The 21446-nt window shown below is 37.0% G+C and overlaps 1 protein-coding gene across 6 annotated transcripts in view; it reads left to right on the top strand.

Annotated features, from left to right (window-relative positions):
• ESCO1 (establishment of sister chromatid cohesion N-acetyltransferase 1) overlaps window positions 1-21446 on the top strand; it is a 78473-nt gene that overhangs the window by 22306 nt on the left and 34721 nt on the right. For all 6 annotated transcript variants that reach the window (XR_012912800.1, XR_012912799.1, XM_075993606.1 and 3 more), the window contains 6 exons: window positions 1854-1956; window positions 2194-4324; window positions 11147-11261; window positions 13704-13764; window positions 14879-14993; window positions 18384-18515. Coding sequence is in view for 4 of the 6 variants with exons in the window: in XM_075993606.1 (XP_075849721.1) it covers window positions 2789-4324; window positions 11147-11261; window positions 13704-13764; window positions 14879-14993; window positions 18384-18515 (1959 nt within the window). In the remaining 2 variants the exon portion in view is untranslated. The remainder of the gene's footprint in view (window positions 1-1853; window positions 1957-2193; window positions 4325-11146; window positions 11262-13703; window positions 13765-14878; window positions 14994-18383; window positions 18516-21446) is intronic.

Genomic DNA, 21446 nt, shown 5'->3' on the forward strand with positions numbered 1-21446 from the left:
GAAAATACAGTAAACTCTAGACTCCACACTTAATTGTTTGGGCATTTAATTCTACTTGGGACATAGTTTTTCTTCAGCATTTTGAAGGATTTTCCTGTTATCTTGCTTATAGTGTTGCTCTTGAGAGTTTTGTTGTAATACTGATTCTTAATTATCTGTATGTGGTCGAGACTTTTTCCCCTCTAGAAGTTTGAGGGTCATCCTTTTATCCTTTTTTGTTTTTTCTTTTGAGGCAGAGTCTCACTCTTTTTGCCCGAGCTAGAGTGCTGTGCCGTCAGCCTAGCGTACAGCAACCTCAAATTCCTGGGCTCAAGCAATCCTACCTCTGCCTCCCGAGTAGCTGGGACTACAGGCATGCGCCACCATGCCTGGCTAATTTTTTCTATATATTTTTATTTGGCCAAGTAATTTCTTTCTATTTTTAGTAGAGACGGGGTCTCGCTCTTGCTCAGGCTGGTTTTGAACTCCTGACCTTGAGGGATCCTCCTGCTTCGGCCTCCAAGAGGGTTAGGATTACAGGCATCAGCCACCATGCTCGGCCATTCACCATATACTTAAAAAAGTCTTCTTACATTTTACTAGATGCTCTTGATCCTTTTAATCTGGAAACTCATGTCTTTTAGCTCTAGGAAAATTCCTTGAATTCATAATCCCATCCCCCCCCTCGTGCTTTTCCTCTATTTTCTAAAATTCTAGTTATTGGCCTGTGAGTGCTTCATGGATGGTCCTCTAATTTTCTTATCTTGTTTCTCCTATTTGCCATATTAATCTTTTTTTTTTTTTTTTTTTTGAGATAGAGTCTTGCTTTGTTGCTCAGGCTAGAGTGAGTGCCGTGGCATTAGCCTACCTCAAACTCCTGGGCTCAAGCAATCCTGCTGCCTCAGCCTCCCCAGTAGCTGGGAATACAGGCATGCACCACCATGCCCAGCTAATTTTTTCTATATATATTAGTTGGCCAATTAATTTCTTTCTGTTTATGGTAGAGATGGGGTCTCGCTCTTGCTCAGGCTGGTTTCAAACTCCTGACCTTGAGCAATCTGCCCGCCTCTGCCTCCCCCCCTACCTTTTTTTTTTTTTTTTGAGACAGGGTCTGCCTCTGTCACCAGGCTAGAGTGCAGTGGTATCATCATAGCTTGCTGTACCCTTGAACTCCTGGGCTTAAGCGATCTTCTTGCCTGAGCCTCTTGTGTAGCTAGGACTACAGGTGTATGCTACCAGGCCCAGCTAATTTTTATTTTTTATTTTTTGTAAATACGGGATCTCTCTAGGTTGCTCAGACTAGTCTCAAACTCCTGGGCTCAAGTGATACTCCTGTCTCAGCCTTGTGCTGAGATTTAGGCATGAGCCACTGTACCTGGCCTATTACTCTCTTGTTCTTTATCCTTTGGGTTTATGGTTTCATCTTGTTTGGTGTTAAGCCCTCTATTGCTTTTTTTAAGTAGGATTTGAATGGTAATAGAGATAAATGTAAGTGTTTAAGTCTGCCTTCTCTAACTATATGTCAGTCTTTTTTTGTGTATATATATTTATGTGCACTATTTTTTCCCCAGAATAGGATTTTACTTTATCAGTTTAACCTATTTGATGCTTATACTATGAACCGTTTTTTGTATTTTAAAACTTTTTTCTACAATATAAAATGGGTAAGTACTAGCACATAGGATGCTTGTACTATAGTTTACTGCAAATTAGAAATACTAACATTAAGTGCTCTGTGTAAAGTGAGCTCTGAAGAAATAATTAATGATAGGTCAGGGCAAAATTTTGGAATGTTATGTTTGATGAGAGGTGAATGGATGATTATGTCTCTCCTTTGTCCTTTTAAACATTTAAAAAAGTACTTTTTCTTTTAGGTGCTGTATAATGTGTTAAGAGCATATCATAAGGAATGGTTTTGTCAAATTTTCATGAGTTATGGTGGCTGAAACATCAGTTCTGTTTTGTGGGAAAAGAACTGTAAGTAAACTTCATGTCATAAATTGATTTTCAATGATTCTATGCTTGTATAAGACAGGTTATTGATAATTCATAGGAATGTAGTTGGGATACTTCATTCTGTTAGCCTTAAGTGTACTGACTATTTCAAAAGGTGGAGTTTGACTTTATTTAACTCAAAGTAATTTCTGTGTAGTATTAGCATTGCCATGTTTCGTGGATTGTACAAAATTTAATTTTTATTTTTTAATTTTTCAGAAATGGCAGCACAAAAGGAAATCTATATTAGAATATTTTATTAAACGAAGGAAGTTAGATAAGAACGGCAAACCAACAGACTCAGCAAACAAGGAAAGAAACCTGTTAGCTGTAAGACATGTTTCAAATGAATCAAAGTCCAGTAACTGTGGACTTCAGAAGAAAAATGTTTTCAAAAATTTTATCAAAACAGACAGGTCAGTGGTAAGTAACTCCTCCAGTAATAGGGCTAGGCCTGAAACCAAAATTAATTTAAACATTAACAGATTGAATCTGAATTAAATTTGTTTTCATAAAAAAACTTGTAAAAATATTGAATTAGAATTAATTTTTCCTCAAGTTTCTATTGCCTTGTCCAAAGTAAAGCAAATATCTTTAAGCATTCATGCCAGCTTTTCTCATGTCCTAGGAATGACAGAAATCTTACTTTAAGCAAAGTAGTATTTTTGTTGAAAATGTTTATCAGCATCGGTTAAAGTTGATTTTTTAAGACCTGCTCCTCATTAGTAATACTAGTAGCTATTCAGTGTTTGCACCTATCAGGACACGAAAGTCCTCTTAAAAACTACTCAGAAAAGGAAGACATTACTCAGGAATGATGTCCATTCAGGAGAAATCAAAAGAAAATTCCTCCAAAGTTACTAAAAAAAGTGAAGATAAGAATTTAGAAACAGAAATTCAAAGTTCTCAAAAGAATCTAGCAAAAAAATCAGGTCCAAAGGAAACTGTAAAATCACTCGTTAAATCTTCCAGTGAAAGTAAAATAAATCAGCCTGAATTGGGAATACGCATGAGTACAAGGTCAGCAAAGGCAGCATCCAATGGTAAAGCCACTCAATCCATTAATAAAAATACGGTGACTGTGAAGGAACATGCACAGCAAGAATCTACAAAAAAGAAGGCATTATCTCAGAAAAAATTAGTGCATGAAACCATTAAAGCAAATGAACAACTTAACCGGAGATCACAAAGACTGCAACAATTAACAGATGTTTCAAGGTCTTTGCGCAGTAGAGAAATTCAGGGTCAAGTTAAACAGAGTTTACCACCAATAAGAAAAGAGCACTGTAGCAATACTCAAAGTAAATCTAATACAGTTAAAACAAGTCAAAAACATGTGAAAAGAAAAGTACCGGAAATAAAGTCTGACTCTAAAGAGGATGAAAATCTTGTAATTAATGAAGTAATAAATTCCCCCAAAGGGAAAAAACGAAAACTAGAACATCAGACAGCTTATACTTGTAGTTCTCAAAGCATACAAGGATCTGAAAAGTGTTTTCAGAACACTACTAGAAAAGAGGAAATAAAACCTGTGCCTGTAACTTCTGAGATAAAAAGATCAAAAGTGGCTATTTCAGTGCTCTCAAAAAAGAGTGAGATGAAGTCAGTTCATATACAAGTGAATACTAGTGCAGAATCCCAAAAAAGTCCACAGCCATCAGTGCCTGAAAAAAGTGTAGACAATGAGCTGGAGCAAGAAGGAAAGAGCAAACGAGGTAGTATTCTCCAGCTCTGTGAAGAAATTGCTGGTGAAATTGAGTCAGATACTGTAGAGGTAAAAAAAGAATCTTTACAGATGGAGAGTGTAAAGGAGGAGAAACCTACAGAAATAAAATTGGAAGAGACCAATGTTGAGAGACAAATACTTCATCAGAAGGAAACGAATCAGGATGTGCAGTGTAATCGTTTCTTCCCCAGTAGAAAAACAAAGCCTGTGAAGTGTGTACTAAATGGAATAAACAGTGCAACTAAGAAGAACTCCAACTGGACTAAAATTAAACTCTCAAAATTTAATTCTGTGCAGCAAAATAAGTTGGATTCTCAAGTTTCCCCTAAATTGGGCTTGTTACGAACTAGTTTTGTACCACCAGCTTTAGAAATGAATCATCCAGTGACACAGAGTACATTTTTAGGAATAAAACCACATGATAGAAATATAGAATGCCAGCAGGAAAAAACAAAAGAAAGATATTCTGAAGAAGTTAAAATTAATGATGTTACAGTTGAAGTTAAAAAAACTACAAAAAGGACTCCTGAAAATTGTCATTTGGATAATCAGATAAAAGCTGCTCCTGACCCACCATTGGATAATCAGATGAAACATTCTTTTGAATCAGCAACACCAGATAAGGTAATCCATTTTTATTATGTACAGTAGAGGTCCCCGAGTACTTTCTAATAAGAAATGTATATACAACATATTTTAGTTTAAGATTTAAGTCATAAGAGGTTGAAGAGTCAACAGTTTGTAAGACTGTTATGTTGTCAGGAAGAATCCTATTGTCAGGAAGAATTTTATTAACCCAATCTTGTAGTGATAAAATTTAGTGACAACTTTAGATGGTTCACATTTAGTTAGATGTTTCCTCATTTTCACTGTTCATTTTTTTTATGTATAAACATAAAACATAAACAAACATAAACCAGCATAAATCTGTTGAATTCCAACTTTTCTTTTAAATTTAGCACACTGATAATTTTTTCTATTTATTATAACAACAGAAAATATGTTTCTTCTTTTTTTTTTTTTTTTTTTTTTTGACAGAGTCTCGCTTTGTTGTCCAGGCTAGAGTGAGTGCCGTGGCGTCAGCCTAGCTCACAGCAACCTCAAACTCCTGGGCTCGAGCGATCCTTCTGCCTCAGCCTCCCGAGTAGCTGGGACTACAGGCATGCGCCACCATGCCCGGCTAATTTTTTTATATATATATATATCAGTTGGCCAATTAATTTCTTTCTATTTATAGTAGAGGCGGGGTCTCGCTCTTGCTCAGGCTGGTTTTGAACTCCTGACCTTGAGCAATCCGCCCGCCTCGGCCTCCCAAGAGCTAGGATTACAGGCGTGAGCCACCGCGCCCGGCTGAAAATATGTTTCTTAATGATTAAAATCTAGAACTTAAACTTGGGCCCATTTCCAACCAAGATATTAAAATTAATTTCAACTGGCCTAACCAACCTTTTTTTTCCATCTGATAAAGTTGAAAAGTTAAACATATGTAAAGGGGTGACTTGTGTGGCCATTTTGAATAGTTGGCAAATAAAATATCTGAGCGGTATAAATAATTATGTCTTCAGTCTAAGAATAAAATTGTAGTGGCCAAGAGTTTTTGAAATGGAAAAGTAAATTGAAAATCAGATTCTTATATCTGGAAGATAGTGATTATCTGAGAAAGTAGTTTCATACTTTAAAAAAACAGCTGAACCCCTTTCTTTCTAAAGTAAATCATATATAGAATATCAACATATAACACCAATAAGCAGAAATTTTATACGCATAAAACCTTGGAACTCTAATACAGATAAAACTCATAAATTTGTATTAATTATTTAATTGTATAATGAGAAAACTGAGAGCAAAATGTGACTTAGGTCTCATGTTTGGTGGCACAGATAGGATTAGAATTCAGTTGTTCTAATTCTTACCCTAGATTCTTTTTACAACAACATACTCTGAACATTAGAAAATCATTTGAACAAAAAAAGTATCAAGAATAGAGAAGGAAGTTGAGTTTTTTTTTTGAGACAGAGTCTCGCTTTGTTTCCCTGGGCTAGAGTGCCATGGCGTCAGCCTAGCTCACAGCAACCTCAAACTTCTGGGCTCAAGCAATCCTTCTGCCTCAGCCTCCTGAGTAGCTGGGACTACAGGCATGCACCACCATGCCCGGCTAATTTTTTCTATACATATTTTTAATTGTCCAGATAATTTCTTTCTATTTTTAGTAGAGACGGGGTCTCGTTCTTGTTCAGGCTGGTATCAAACTCCTGAGCTGAAGCAGTCCTCCCGCCTCTGCCTCCCAGAGTGCTAGGATTACAGCCACCGCGCCTGGCCGAAAGTTGAATTTTGAGAGTGATTTAAAGTTCTCTTTAGAAAATTTTGGTATAGGAGCAAATTTGAATGAGTTAAGAGTCTGGCTTATAGAACAGTTGTGCTTTGGTAAAAAAAAAAAAAAAAAAAGAGTCTGGCTTTATTCCAGAAGCTGTGAAAGTAGATCAGTGTCTGTTCTTCTGGGCTGAAAATCAAAATGAACTTAAATGGAACAGAGACACCATATGGTACTCTTAGATTTTATTTTCTATATAAATAGGAATGAAAGCATCAATTGAAAGATAATTATTCAGAGAGATTTTACCAAATAGTCAGTGGTAGTAATTAGAAGTAAGTAGTGAGTGGTAGTTCGAGTTAATACGTTGTGGCCTCTTGCAGAGACGGGATGATGATTTTTTTGTTTTTGAGACAGAGTCTCGCTTTGATGCCCAGGCTAGAGTGAGTGGCATGGCGTCAGCCTAGCTCACAGCAACCTCAAACTCCTGGGCTCAAAGGATCCTGCTGCCTCAGCCTCCCAAGTAGCTGGGACTACAGGCATGTGCCACCATGCCTGGCTAATTTTTTCTATATATATTAGTTGGCCAATTAATTTCTTTCTATTTATAGTAGAGACAAGGTCTCATTCTTGCTCAGGCTGGTTTCGAACTCCTGACCTGGAGAAATCCACCCGCCTCAGCCTCCCAGAGTGCTAGAATTACAGGTGTGAGCCACTGCGCCTGGCCGATGGGTGACTTTTTGTTTAGGATTGTTTCTCCACGTGTAGCTGGGGAGTGTATCTTCTGATTCCTTGCTTTATATAAATGCATTTCAAAACTCAAAAGGCAGACAGTTATGGGAAATATATTGAAGGATATGAAATCTAATTCTTTTGGACTAAACTATACTAGAATAGAGATGTTTATTTATAGCATATAATTTCTATTATAATATTGCTGTTACTGAAAGGTGATTTGGATGTATGCAGCCCTTTTGTGGAACGTTCTAAGAAACAGTCCTGTGAAACTTGTTGCTGTGTTAAGAATTTTATTTATGTTTTGAAATTCTTTACTATTTCAAACATTTAGAGTATAGCTGAGATTTATATTACTCTCATGTGTCAGCCACTAAGATTTGACAAAAGTTAACATTTTGTTGAATCATTTCAGGTCTTTTAAGAAAAGTACATTGCGATATGATTGAAGACTGTACCTCCCTCTTTATTCCATTCACCATCCTTCTCCCCAGGGTTAAATATGCTCCTGGAGTTGGTGTGGATCTTTTTTATTTTTACGATTTTATGTGTTATGTGTATATAAATTCATAAAGAATACTTAATATTGTTTGTGTTTCAAATTTTTATATAAATGATAACATTATATATAAAATTTTTTTTTTTTTTTTTTTTTTTTTTTTTTTGAGACAGAGTCTCACTTTGTTGCCCAGGCTAGAGTGAGTGCCGTGGCGTCAGCCTAGCTCACAGCAACCTCAAACTCCTGGGCTCAAGCGATCCTTCTGTTTCAGCCTCCCAAGTAGCTGGGACTACAGGCATGCGCCACCATGCCCGGCTAATTTTTTCTATATATATTAGTTGGCCAATTAGTTTCTTTCTATTTATAGTAGAGACGGGGTCTCGCTCTTGCTCAGGCTGGTTTCGAACTCCTGACCTCGAGCAATCCGCCCGCCTCGGCCTCCCAGAGAGCTAGGATTACAGGCGTGAGCCACCGCGCCCGGCCTATATAAAATTTTTGTAGCTTAGTTTTGTGCAGTCAAGATTATATTTGACTCTTACTGATACATGGGCATTTTAATAACCGTAAAGGAATATATCACAAATTTATCTTTCTTTTATCAAAGACTTTCAGGTGATTTCCAGTTTTTATCACTAATATCAGCAATGTGATCACTATCACAGAGTGATCAGAAAATGTGGTGTTGACCATATCAGTTCAAGAAATATTTGAGTGCCTGCTGTGTCCATGATGCTGCTGTGTTAGGGTTACAGAAGATATATTTCCTGCCTTTAAGTAATTTACATTGCAGTAGTCATTAAGAGATTTTTCTTTACTCCATAAATACTAATAAGTGAGGATATCTTAGTTTAACAATCATAATAGCTTTTGTTAAATGAACACTGACTCTTTTTTTTTTTTGAGACAGAGTCTCACTTGTTGCCCAGGCTAGAGTGAGTGCCGTGGTGTCATCCTAGCTCACAGCAACCTCAAACTCCTAGGCTCAAGCGATCCTCCTGCCTCAGCCTCCCGAGTAGCAGGGACTACAGGCATGCGCCACCATGCCCGGCTAATTTTTTTTCTATATCTATTAGTTGGCCAATTAATTTCTTTCTATTTATAGTAGAGATGGGGTCTCACTCTTGCTCAAGCTGGTTTTAAACTCCTGACCTCGAGCAATCCACCCGCCTTGGCCTTCCAGAGTGCTAGGATTACAGGCGTGAGCCACCGCTCCCGGCCTGAACACTGACTCTTAATATAAGTAATTACAATCAACACTGTAAGTTCCATTATTATTCACATATTACAGGACAGGAAAGTGAAGTTTAGAGATTAAAGTAACTTTCCCGAGTGACAGTTAAGTGATGGAGCCAGGATTTAAACTGAGATTGGCTAGCTGTAAAGCTCAGCCAGACTTATACTTGGGGGGAAGTAGGAGAATGCAAAAAACAAAAGCAAAAATAACCCTACTTCCATAACTACAACTTTTATATCACTGAAAACTTTTCCTATAGCCACCTGTAATTTTGCTCTTTTGATTATATGGTGTCACCCTCGGCATTACTGAGAAAAGATGATAGTTAATAAGGCTAAGTATCTGGTAGAACTTCCCTGAATTCTTTGGGGTGAATTTAAATTATTCTGACCTTACAAATTTTAAAGCTCAATTATTTTATGATTGTTTTTCAAACCAATAACTTACTAACTTTTTGGCCAGGCGAGGTGGCTCATGCCTGTAATCCTAGCACTCTGAGAGGCCAAGGTGGGAGGATCCCTTGGGGTCAGAAGTTTGAGACCAACCTGAGCAAGAGTGAGATCCCGGCTCTACAAAAAATAGAAAAATTAGCTGGGTGTGGTGGCACTTGCCTTGCAGTCCCAGCTACTAGCTACTCAGGCTGAGGCAAGAGCGTCACTTGAGCCCAGGACTTTGAGGTTGCTATGAGCTAGGTTGATGCCTTGGCACTCTATCCCAGGCAATAGAGCTCTGTCTCAAAAAAAAACCTGAAAAACTTACTAACTTCTGGTTAGTGGTGATTAGAGTAATTAGTAACATGTTGCTCTTGTCTTTAATTTTTCTGCTTTGTTTTTCAATGACAAAAATGTTTATTTTTTCAAAATATAATGTTCACAAAAGTGACATGTTCATTGTAACAGTTGCATTACAGATGTTTACACAAAATTGTTTCCTTCCTCATTTCTGTTTCCCTGAGATAGCCACTGTTCATCGTGTTTGGAGTATTTTATTTTAGTAGTTACTAATTGAGTATCTGCTTTGACAAGGTTCTGAATTAGGGGTTTTTGGGAATAAAAAGGTAAGTTTGACATGGTTCTTGCTCTTAAGACTTATAGGTAAGTTAGACACAAATAGCTGATTCAGAATAGGAAATGATAAGGACATGAAAGACATATAGACAAAGTAGATGAGGGATAATTAGGGAAGATTGGGGAAGGCTTCATGAAGGAAGTTAATATTTGAGTAATAAGTTGAATTTATACAGGGGGAAAGGTATTCTAGATGAGCACTATCCAGTAGAAGTACAGTGTGAGCCACAGGTATAATTTTAAATTATCTGGTAGCCACATTAATAGAGTAAAAATAAACTGGTAAAATTAATTAGAATAAATTTTATTTTAACTTATTTGATAAAAGTACTATCATTTCAACATATAATCAGTTCTTAAAATTGTTTTATTTAATTTTTTTGAGACAGGGTCTTGCTCTGTTGCCCTGGCTAGAGTGCAGTGTGTTGTCATAGTTCACTGCAGCTTCAAACTCCTGGACTCAAGCAGTCCTCTTGCCTCAGCCTCCCAAGTAGCTGGGACTACAAGCACATGCCACCATGCCTTGCTAATTTTTCTATTTTGTTTGTACAGACGAGGGTCTTGCTGTTGTTCAGGCTGGTCTCAAATTCCTGGCCACAAACAGTCCTCCTGCCTCCCAAAGTGCTAGGATTACAGGCATGAGCCACTGTGCCTGGCTTAAAAATTATTAATGACATATTTTACTCTCTTTTTGTATGTGCTTAGGTTTTCAAAATCTGGTATGTGATTTATGCTTATAGCACATCTCAAATCATACCACTTTTTTTTTTTTTTTTTTTTTTGAGACAGAGTCTCATCTTGTTGCCCAGGCTAGAGTGAATGCCATGGCATCAGCCTAGCTCACGGCAACCTCAAACTCCTGGGCTCAAGCAATCCTACTGCCTCCACCTCCCGAGTAGCTGGGACTACAGGCATGCGCCACCATGCCCGGCTGATTTTTTCTATATATATTAGTTGCCCAATTAATTTCTTTCTATTTATAGTAGAGACGGGGTCTCGCTCTTGCTCAGGCTTGTTTTGAACTCCTGACCTTGAGCGATCCACCGCCTCGGTCTCCCAGAGTGCTAGGATTACAGGTGTGAGCCACCGTGCCCAGCCAATCATACCACATTTTAAGTGTTCACTAGTTATATGTATCAGATGTGGCAGTGACTGCCATATTGGATGGTACAATTTAGACAGGTAGCTAGAACTCTTACGATAAAAGATATAGAGCCAGGCTGCTATGGATTATGTCCATGGGAGAGGTGTTTATTTTATTTTAATTTTTTTGAGACAGGGTCTTGATATGTTTCCCAAGCTGGCTTTGAACTTCCAGGTTCAAGCAGTCCTTTCCCACCTCAGTCTTCTGAGTAGGAGGGACACAGGTGTAAGCCATTGTACACAGCTTGTTTTTAAATTTAGCTTGAAGGGGAATAATGGGCACTAATGCTGAGGGGGTAGCTTGTGGCAAGATCACGGAGAGATTTATTTAATGCATGTCTGTTTGAATTATTGCAAATATAAAGTATCTTAACTTTTATATATATGCTAAAATTTACTCAAAGTGTGTTTGGTTAAGACCCAAAGTTGATGAAAATTTTGAATTATATGTGTTCAGAATTTCAGCCTATGTTTGGAATCCAAGCTGGGAGGCAATCCAGTGGAAAATACTAGTTCTGTTTCAACTCTACTCAGTCAAGCAAAAATCGATACAGAGGAGAGTAAATTTCCAGGTAATACTTTGAAAATACTGGATTTCACAGTGTTCAGTGACATTTTTGTCAGTATTACAGAAAACACTATCATATACCCAGTAGTACTGCTAAATAAAACCTTCTTAACCATTGCTAGGGTTTTTCAAATGTGTGATAATCATGAATGTCACCCATTCTTTCAGATTTCCTTCTGTTGATTGGTTTGTTTAAGGTATCTAACTAGTACTTTTTGACTCTATCAAAAGCTCTTTTGTTTTTAAATCTGTCATTTTGTTTGTGACTCTCTGGAGAAGTATTCCTTAATGAATTGCTTAAGGTAATGGTAGCAGTTTATTTCTCATGTACTTTACTATTTGTACTTTACTACTTCAGGTTGTTACCTTTAATCCTCAGTTACTCAGTTCACCATCTCAATGATTCTTTGTCTGAATTAAGAATTTAATAAATGCTGCAAATTGTCCACTATACCATACAAAAGCTTTATGTTTGTAACATTGTCAACATTTTTTTACAATATATTATTTGAACTGTTTTATGGAGATTTGCTCACCTGTATCAGATGGGGTACCAGATATAGGAAAGAAATTTCTAGTTCCTTACTATTTCTCTCTGCTAAGGGAGAATTGTACTCAGAGCAAAATATGGAGGTCAGATAATCACCATTAATCATTTAACTTTTTCTCTTATTGGGGGAAGGGGAAATAAAATATGAGAAATGCACTGGGAGGCCTAGGTGGGCAGATTGCTCGAGGTTAGGAGTTCAAAACCAGCCTAAGCAAGAGCGAGACCCCATCTCTACTATAAATAGAAAGAAATTAATTGGCCAACTAATATATATAGAAAAAATTAGCCAGGCATGGTGGTGCATGCCTGTAGTCCCAGCTACTCGGGAGGCTGAGGCAGCAGGATTGCTTGAACCCAGGAGTTTGAGGTTGCTGTGAACTAGGCTGACGCCATGGCATTCACTCTAGCCTGGGCAACAAAGCAAGACTCTGTCTCAAAAAAAGAGAAATGTATTTATTCATTAGAATATAAAATGGATCGATTATTGTATTTATGTATTAATGTGTTTAAAATTCCAGAGACTTTTTTATTTTTTTAAAGAGCAACGTCTCTCTGTCACCCTGGCTAGTGTGCAGTGGTGTCATCATCATAGCTCACTGCAACCTACAACTCCTGGGCTCAAGCATTTCTTTCGCTTTAGCCTCCCGAATAGCTGGGACTACAGGCGCGAGCCACCACACCCAGCAAACTTTTTCTAGTTTTTAGTAGAGTCAGGGTCTCTTTCTTGCTCAGGCTGGTCTGAAACTCCTGAGCTCAAGTGATCTTCCCACCTTGGTCTCTTGAGAGTGCTAGGATTACAGGCGTGAGCCATTGCACATGGCCCAAGAGACCACAATTTTTTTTTTTTTTTTTTTTGAGACAGAGTCTCGCTTTGTTGCCCAGGCTAGAGGGAGTGCCGTGGCATCAGCCTAGCTCACAGCAACCTCAAACTCCTGGACTCAAGCAATCCTGCTGCCTCAGCCTCCCGAGTAGCTGGGACTACAGGCATGCGCCACCATGCCCGGCTAATTGTTTTCTATATATTTTAGTTGGCCAATTAATTTCTTTCTATTTATAGTAGAGACAGGGTCTCTCTCTTGCTCAGGCTGGTTTTGAACTCCTGAGCTGGAGCAATCCGCCCCCCTCGGCCTCCCAGAGTGCTAGGATTACAGGCGTGAGCCACCTCACCTGGCCGAGACCACAATTTTTTAACACGGAAATGTTTTCATTAATTTCCATTTAGAAGTTATATAATTATCCAGGTATTGAAACAATTTTTTTTATTATTAAGTGCTAGTAATTGTTGGTAAAATTAGAGGTAAACTTAATCTACCATGAGATCTCTTTGCAACTCTTTTTTTAGTTGTTTTTTTTTTTTTTGAGACAGAGTCTCGCTTTGTTGTCCAGGCTAGAGTGAGTGCCGTGGCATCAGCCTAGCTCACAGCTTCCTCAAACTCCTGGGCTTGAGCAATCCTTCTGCCTCAGCCTCCCAAGTAGCTGGGACTACAGGCATGCGCCACCATACCCGGCTAATTTTTTATATATATATCAGTTGGCCAATTAATTTCTATTTATAGTAGAGACGGGGTCTCGCTCTTGCTCAGGCTGGTTTCGAACTCCTGACCTCGAGCAGTCCACCCGTCTTAGCCTCCCAGAGTGCTAGGATTACAGGCGCGAGCCACCGCAGCATGGCCTCTTTGCATCTCTTAAGTTCAAGTGTGGGACAGCCTTTCTGCCTCTTCTCTGAAGAGTAATATATCTGCGAAGGGGGCTCTAATTTTATCAAATGGTCTTTGTTAACAAATAAAGCATTTAGTGCATGGAAAGTTTTTTTCTTTATGTATAATGATTTCATCCATTAGATAGAGAGCTAATACAAAACTTAATGCATAACCTATCTTCTTGATTAAATTACAGGTTCAGCTCCCAAACAGCACAGTATACTCAATAACCAAACATTTAAGAGCAGTGATAACAGGTAAGGTATTAATTAAATTTTAGCACTTAAGGATTTTATACTTACAAGTTTCAACTTACAAATTCTCTTTTTATTATAATTTTTTAATGCTTGTACATAGTGTTTAATAGCTTTTTTTTTTTTAATGTACTGTGGCCATCTTTTTTACCACCTTATTCTTTTAAATTTTGTATTAGATTTCATTGTGTCTGTTACATGGTTTATTTAACTGTTCTCCACTTTATGAACATTTTGGATGTTTCTAGTTTATTTCTATCCCTCCAAAAAACCCAAAGGAAGTGCTATAATAAACACATATATCTTTGCCCAATTTTGTGACTGTATTTCAAGGATAAATTCATAGCTTTCCCTCCAAAGTGTTTGTGCCGGTTTCTACTCTCAGCAGCCATGTTGAGAATGCTTTTTCCCTCACACTTCTAGAAATACTGGGTATTATCAACATGTAGGAGTGTTCTAAATAGATTAAAAGCTTTTTGTTTTCTTTCTTGAGCCCCCCCCCCTTTTTTTGAGACTGGATCTCTGTCACCCTCAGTGTAGAGTGCAGTGGTGTCATCATAGCTCACTGCAGTCTCAAACTCCTGGACTGGAGCAGTCCTCCTGCCTCAGCCTTCCCAGTAGCTGGACTATAGGTGTATACCACCATGCCTCGCTAATTTTTCTATTCTTCGTAGTGATGGAGTCTTGCTGGATTTGCTAGCCTGGTCTTGAATTCCTGGCTTCCAGCGATCCTTTCACCTTAAACTCCCAATGTGCTGGGATTACAGGCATGAGCCAGTGCACCCTGCCTGTTTTCTTTCTAATGTCAGAATTAGATCAATCTGACTTATTTTGCCATTTGGATTACCAACAAACAATATTTAGGACAAACTGGAGTGACTCAGATGGCTAACACTTTGAAACTGAAAACATACTGAGACTATAGTAGGTGTTGTAATTTTTTGTTTATTGAAAGTTAATAGTTTTACTGTTTTTTTAACCCCTTGAAATTGGAATTTGTCAGTGTTGTGTAAAAAATAAGTTATTTTTTCCCTCCAGTGATTTGTAATGATATCGATCTGTAATATTTAATAGGTTTTGTTTGTGTGTGTGTGGTTTGTGTTTTTTTTTTTTTAAGGGAGACACCACCAAATCATTCTTGGCCTAAGTGTAATTCCCATTTGGAGATAACAATTCCAAAGGACTTGAAACTAAAAGAAGCAGAGAAAGGTGATGAAAAACAGTTGATCATAGTAAGTATACAGTGTGACTTTTTTGGTGAAGTGTTAAAAGCATCTGTTAGTTTGTTTTGTGTTGCTATAACAGAATGCCTGAGACTGGGTAATTTATATAGAAAAGAAGTTTATTTAGCTCATGGTTCCAAGGGCTGGGATTTGCATCTGCACTGATGAGGACCTCAAGCCCCTTCAACTCATGGATGAAAGCGGAAGGTGGGGAGCAAACTCATGTAGGAAGAGACAAGTAGCTCATTTCCCTTCTGGAGGAAGCAAGAGAGAGAAACCAAGGAAGCCAGATTGTTTTTAACATTTGCTGTCTTGGGAAGTAATCCATTCCTGAGAGAACTCACCTCAGTGGGAGAGCAGAGCTTTAGAGGACATTAGGATCCGTCTCCATACCCCAAACATCTCCCACTAGGCTCCACCTCCTAACACTGCCACATTGGAGATCATATTTCAACATGAGTTTTGGTGAGGACAAACCAAACCATGTTAAAATCATAGCAGTGTCCCATTTATGCAAGGTATTAAAGAATAAATTTATTCCTAGAGACTTTTTGTCATCATAAATTTTCATTATGGAAAATATTCCTGGTATCACAAATCCCCTACTCAAATAGTGAGTCCATCCTGTAACAAATAATAATTCAGTTTTCTTACTTCTAGTTTTATATATTACAAATTGTGACACTTTATTTCACATCTGTTACTTTCTTAGACACATCATTTGATCACTGCCTTCTTTTAGTAGTTGATTTATTTATTTATTTTTTGTTTTTTTGTTGAGACAGAGTCTCACACTGTTGCCCAGGCTAGAGTGCCGTGGCATCAGCTTAGCTCACAGCAACCTCAAACTCCTGGGGTTAATCAATCCTACTGTCTCAGCCTCCTGAGTAGCTGGGACTACAGGCATGCGCCACCATACCCAGCTAATTTTTTCTATGTATTTTTAGTTGGCCAATTAATTTCTTTCTATTTTTTTTTTAAGTAGAGACGGGGTCTTGCTCTTGCTCAGGCTTGTTTTGAACTCCTGACCTTGAGCGATTCTCCCACCTCGGCCTTCCAGAGTGCTAGGATTACAGCATGCCTGGCCTCAGTAGTTGATTTAAATTTTAAAATAGCATGAGCATAATACATAAAAGGATTTTAAGTATCTATATTGTAGTATATATTATAATTTTAAAATTACAGTTTATGCAAAACCAATAGTAAATTTGAAATAGAGCATAAATTCTCTCCAGTTTGGTGACAAAATGGAAAAGAGAGGGAGATATTAATACTTTGATTAAAAATATAATTTGCATAAGTGAAGGCAATTATAAAATGAAGGTAACCAAAATAATAAGGACATTTAATGTAGTTCCAGTCAATAGGATTTTTTGAGACTGGGCAATGGACTTTTTTTTTTTTTGATACAGGGTCTTACTCTGTCTTCCAGGCTAGAGTGCAGTGGCATCATCACAGCTCACTGCAACCTCAAACTCCTGGGCTCAAGTGATCTTCCTGCCTCAGCCTCCTGGCTGGGACTACAGGTGTGCACCACCACGCCTGGCTAATTTTTCTGTTTTTTTGTAAAGATAGGATTTCACTCTTGCTCAGGCTGGTCTTGAACTCCTGGCCTCAAGCAATCCTTTCACCTCGGCCTCTCAATGGATTCTAACTTTAATATCAGAGAATAACTTTGCAAGAATTGTCTAGAAATTTTTTTGAAGGAATAGTGAGAGGTGACTTGTTTTATTTTGTTTAATAATGTTTCTGTTGTCAAATCAGTGTGATATTGAATCAGGATTAAATAAATAGAATCTAGAGCTGCATTGTTCGATATGGTAGCCACAGGTGGCTGTTGAGCACTTGAAATGTGGCTCATTGGAATTGAAATATGCTGTAAGTGTAAACAATACATACTACATTTCAAAGACTAGTACATGCTACATTTCAAAGACTAGTACAAAATATGGTATCTAATAGGTTTGTTATATGGAATACATGTTGAAATGGGTTTTGTTAAGTAAAATATTAAAATTAATTTCACCTGTTTCTTCTTGCATTCTTTAACATGACTAATAGAAAATTTTAAGTTACATTTGTAGATTACATATCTGTTGGCTAGTGCTGATCAAGACAATGATGATGTTAATGATGATACTGATAATCCTTTTTTCCCCCTAACATAGTGAGGTGTATGGAACTGGCTAATTCTTTTTGAAAGCATTATTATGTGATCTGTATTCATGTTAAAACTAAGTTAAGCCTTATAGGAAAAGTATGAGACAGGTACTACTGTTATTTCCCATTTATTAGGAAACTAAGGCAGAAATGCTTTCTCATTGCTATGAAAACTGCCTGTTCAAAGAGATATGTGTACACCCATGTTCATTATTCATAATAGCCAAAAGGTGGAAATAAGCTAAGTGTCCATTGACAGATAAATGGAAAAACAAAATATGGTATACATATGATGGAATATTATTCAGCCTTTAAAAGGAAGGAAATTCTGACACATGCCAGGCAGCATGGATGAACCTTGAAGACATTATGCTAGGTGAAATAAGCTAGTCACAGCAAGTCTCATACTATATGACTCTACTTATATGAGGTACCTAGAGTAGTCAAATTCAGAGACAGAAAGCAGAATGGTGGTTGCCAAAGGCAGGGGGAAAGAGGAGAATCAAGAGTTTAATGGGTAGAGGCTGGGCATGGTGGCTCACGCCTGTAATCTAGCATTCTGGGAGACCCAAGTGGGCGGATTGCTCGCTCAAGGTGAGGAGTTTGAAAACAGTCTGAGCAAGAGCGAGACCCCGTCTCTACTAAAAAAACAAATAGAAAGAAATTAATTGGCCAACTAAAAATATATAGAAAAAATCAGCCGGGCATGGTGGTGCATGCCTGTAGTCCCCAGCTACTCAGAAGGCTGAGGCAGAAGGATTGCTTGAGCCCAGGAGTTTGAGGTTGCTGTGAGCTAGGCTGATGCCATGGCGCTCTAGCCCGGGCAACAGAGAGAGACTCTGTCTCAAAAAGAAAAAAGATATTAAATGGAGTCCTAAAAATTATTTTCTCTAGACTCTAGCAGTATAATTATTGCAAGTATGAAATATATATTCTGTCTTGTGAAGTATTCACTATTTGGGGCTTTAGGATTAAGCATGTAATGTTATAGATATCTCTCAGTTCCTTTAAATTGTTGTTATATGCTGTGGGACAAATGATCAGGTTACTAAAATGAAAACATTTCTTAAAATTATGTACAGATTGCAGAGATTAATATCTTAATTTTTGTAATTAATGCTGAATGTTATTCATTATAAACAGTTCTCACTTTATCTTCACATTATATCCTTAGAGGCTGATGTTGTGGAATAATTCTTTTGGGAGGAAAAAAACCTTTTGTTTGTTTTTTATGAATAGGATGCAGGACAAAAAAGATTTGGGGCAGTTTCCTGTAATGTTTGTGGAATGCTTTACACGGCTTCAAATCCAGAAGATGAAACACAGCATCTACTTTTCCACAACCAGTTTATAAGTGCTGTAAAATATGTGGTAAGTGGAATTTGTGAGTTCTAAAATGTAAAACTCAGATAATTAGGTCAGGATCTTAATGAGATGAATTACCAAATTCTTGAAAAATTTTTGTTTTTAAGAAAAAATAATATATACAAAGCACATATAGTATGTATATTGGCTTATTTTAAAACAAAGCCAAACATACAAACCAGCTAATTTAGTCTGGTTTATGTTGTAGGATTTTTAATTTAAATTGTATTTTTCTTCAAGTAGCAGGATTCTTAAAAATTAAAAAAAACTGTATTTTTCTAAAGTAGTTACTACTAAGAAGTAATGCTATTTACCTTGAGTATGTTTTTTAAACATTTCCTTTGGTTTAATAATTATTTACTGTTGATAAACCTGTTTAATATTAATATAATTTGAATATAACAATTTTGTATTTGGAGATTAATAATGACATATATTATACGAAGTAGATGGTTTAAGGATTTCCTTTAACCTTCCCTTTGCTATCATCAGGGTATTTCTTTATAAAATTAAAAAAGAAAAATTCTAGAAGGTTAAGACCTCAGAATTTATAGTATACTAAAAGGAAAAAAAATCCCACAAAGTAAATAAGTTTTAGTATAAAGTGTTTTTAATGTAAGTGTATTTTAGGCATAATGGGTGTTATTTAATATTTGTTTCTGGAAATAGAAGAATTTTTTAGCAATTTTGAACCATTTCAGATATCTTGTGAAAACAGTAATCTTATTGCTGTCTGCCTGTATCTGAAATGGAATCAGTTTTTATTTTGTACATGTTACCTCAGTACTGTACACTCACATAGTAAGACCTCCAGGATATCTGAACTGAGATCACCAATTCATTTCCTATAGGCCTTTGTATAGGCACCAGATATTGGATTATTTAAAGGTCTTTATTGGCCTCAGTTGAGATTCATATACTTGTATTTACCTTTTATTGAAGGATTTGTATTCATTGTTTCATTCATCCAGTTATTTCTATGTAGGATAGGTCAGATTTTCCTTTTTTGGTTCTCTATTGTGGTCATCCTTTACATTCCTTATTTTATCTGCCTTTTCCATACACACACTCTCTTACCACTTCACTAAATAAAATCTAAATTGTGTGGACATCGAATACTAACAGCTAGATAGTGTTTTATCATTTGAAGTTTGTACCCTTTCAGTTTGACTGTGTTAATATCCTTGCATCGTGAAAGAAAAATAGTTGTATTAGGTACCTAAATCCTAGAATACTTCTGGGGCAAAGATATTTCAGTTTATTTTACATACATGAACCCGGTAGAAGTAAGTTAAAGTTATTTCTGCTCAGTTTACAGTATTTAATTTTGGTGATCATTTAGTTTCATAAAATTATAAAAACCTTAAGTTTAATAGGCTTAATTCTTCATTTTAAGGAAAATTCTTAATTTCTGAGAGGAACAGTAAAGAAATCAATTAGGAAATATGTGCTTTGTTCTTCTAAGATACCAAGGGCAATTGATTTATGGAACAAGGTGAAGTCATCACCTTCCAAACAAATTCTGACTACCTTGCAAAGCATGTGTAGCAATATAGGGAACATTAGTTCCTACCCCAGCCAACGCCTCTTGATGGGACAGAGCCATGGGTTATTTTATTTATTTTTGAAATAAACTGAAGAGAAGGAATTGAGTTTAGTAGTTGGCGATCCTTCGCTAACATCAGGGTCAATGTTCTTTTGTTGTTTTCAAATACAGGTATACATACAGTCTTAGGTTTAGACTCCTCCAAAACATAGCGTCCTTTTTTAGTGTGAAAGAGAATAAAAGCATACCTATCTTAAAGATGTACTGCTGTAATCACAGCTCTGTGTTTTGATTTGTGACATTAAAAACCTTTATTGGGCTCCTCTTTTTTTTTTTTTTTTGTATGGGTTCTGAGATTGCTATGCACTCCCCAATGCCTGGAAACCCCTTGTTTTGTGCCTTGCATGAACATTAAGCACTTGTAAGTGCTTGGGAAAACATCTAATTTTATTAAATACCAATTTTATGTTTGTTTTTTAGTGAGAAAAACAGAAGTCATTTGGTGCTCTGGCATGTTAAATGGACAATGTTTAGGAAGTGTAAATAAAGTAAATAAGACTGTAAAAATAGAATAAATTAGAAACAGTGAGTTTTACTTTTTAAATTTTAAACATTCTTTAGAATGTAAATACCTTTTGTTTTTTATTTATATTATTTTTTTAATTCTATTTTGCTTTTTTTTTGCCACGACAAGTTTTTAAGATGGGGAGTGATTGTAAATACCTTTTGTATTGAGGGAAAAATTCAAGTTCTCTACCTCATAACAGAAACAGTGGGCTAGTCTGGAGTGTTCCATATAATTGTTACAAAATAGATTATGCAAGTACCAAGATAACTACTGGGCCAGGGAAAAGTGCCCAGCACTTTTCTTTAAATAGCCACCTCAAACTGGCCCTTACTGCTTTAGAGCTGCTTTGGCTGTCCTGTAGTGTGTTTTAGCTGATTGTAATACTAAAATCCCCAGCTAGTGGACAATTGTAGTATCATTAATGGAACATGGATTACATGACAGCAGATGGTGGTGGTACCACCTGCATGATATGTTTCACTGTGAAAAAGCAAAGATACAGTGTAAACACTTTGTGTTACTCATTGGGAAGGGATTTAAGGCAACACTACACACAGTTGGGCAGATGTGGATTTTGCATGCAAGAAAGCTCCTGTGGAAGAAATCCTGTGCCCCCAGGGGCAAGCACCCTAGTAAGAAACCTCTAATAAACTCATCAGGCTGGTCTTTTTTTAGTTATTATTTGGTCTCTCAGTTCCTTCTCAGGTTGGGGGGCAGTCTTCCTATACTGTCCCAGGATTTTCACAAGACACCAACCATAGTGTAAAAATCTTTCCCCAGGCAAGTTAATAATTTTATGATGGTTAGAAATGGCTAAAGCCCT

This window comes from Microcebus murinus, chromosome 17 (genome assembly GCF_040939455.1).
Source record: "Microcebus murinus isolate Inina chromosome 17, M.murinus_Inina_mat1.0, whole genome shotgun sequence".
NCBI classification, from domain to species: Eukaryota; Metazoa; Chordata; class Mammalia; order Primates; family Cheirogaleidae; genus Microcebus; species Microcebus murinus.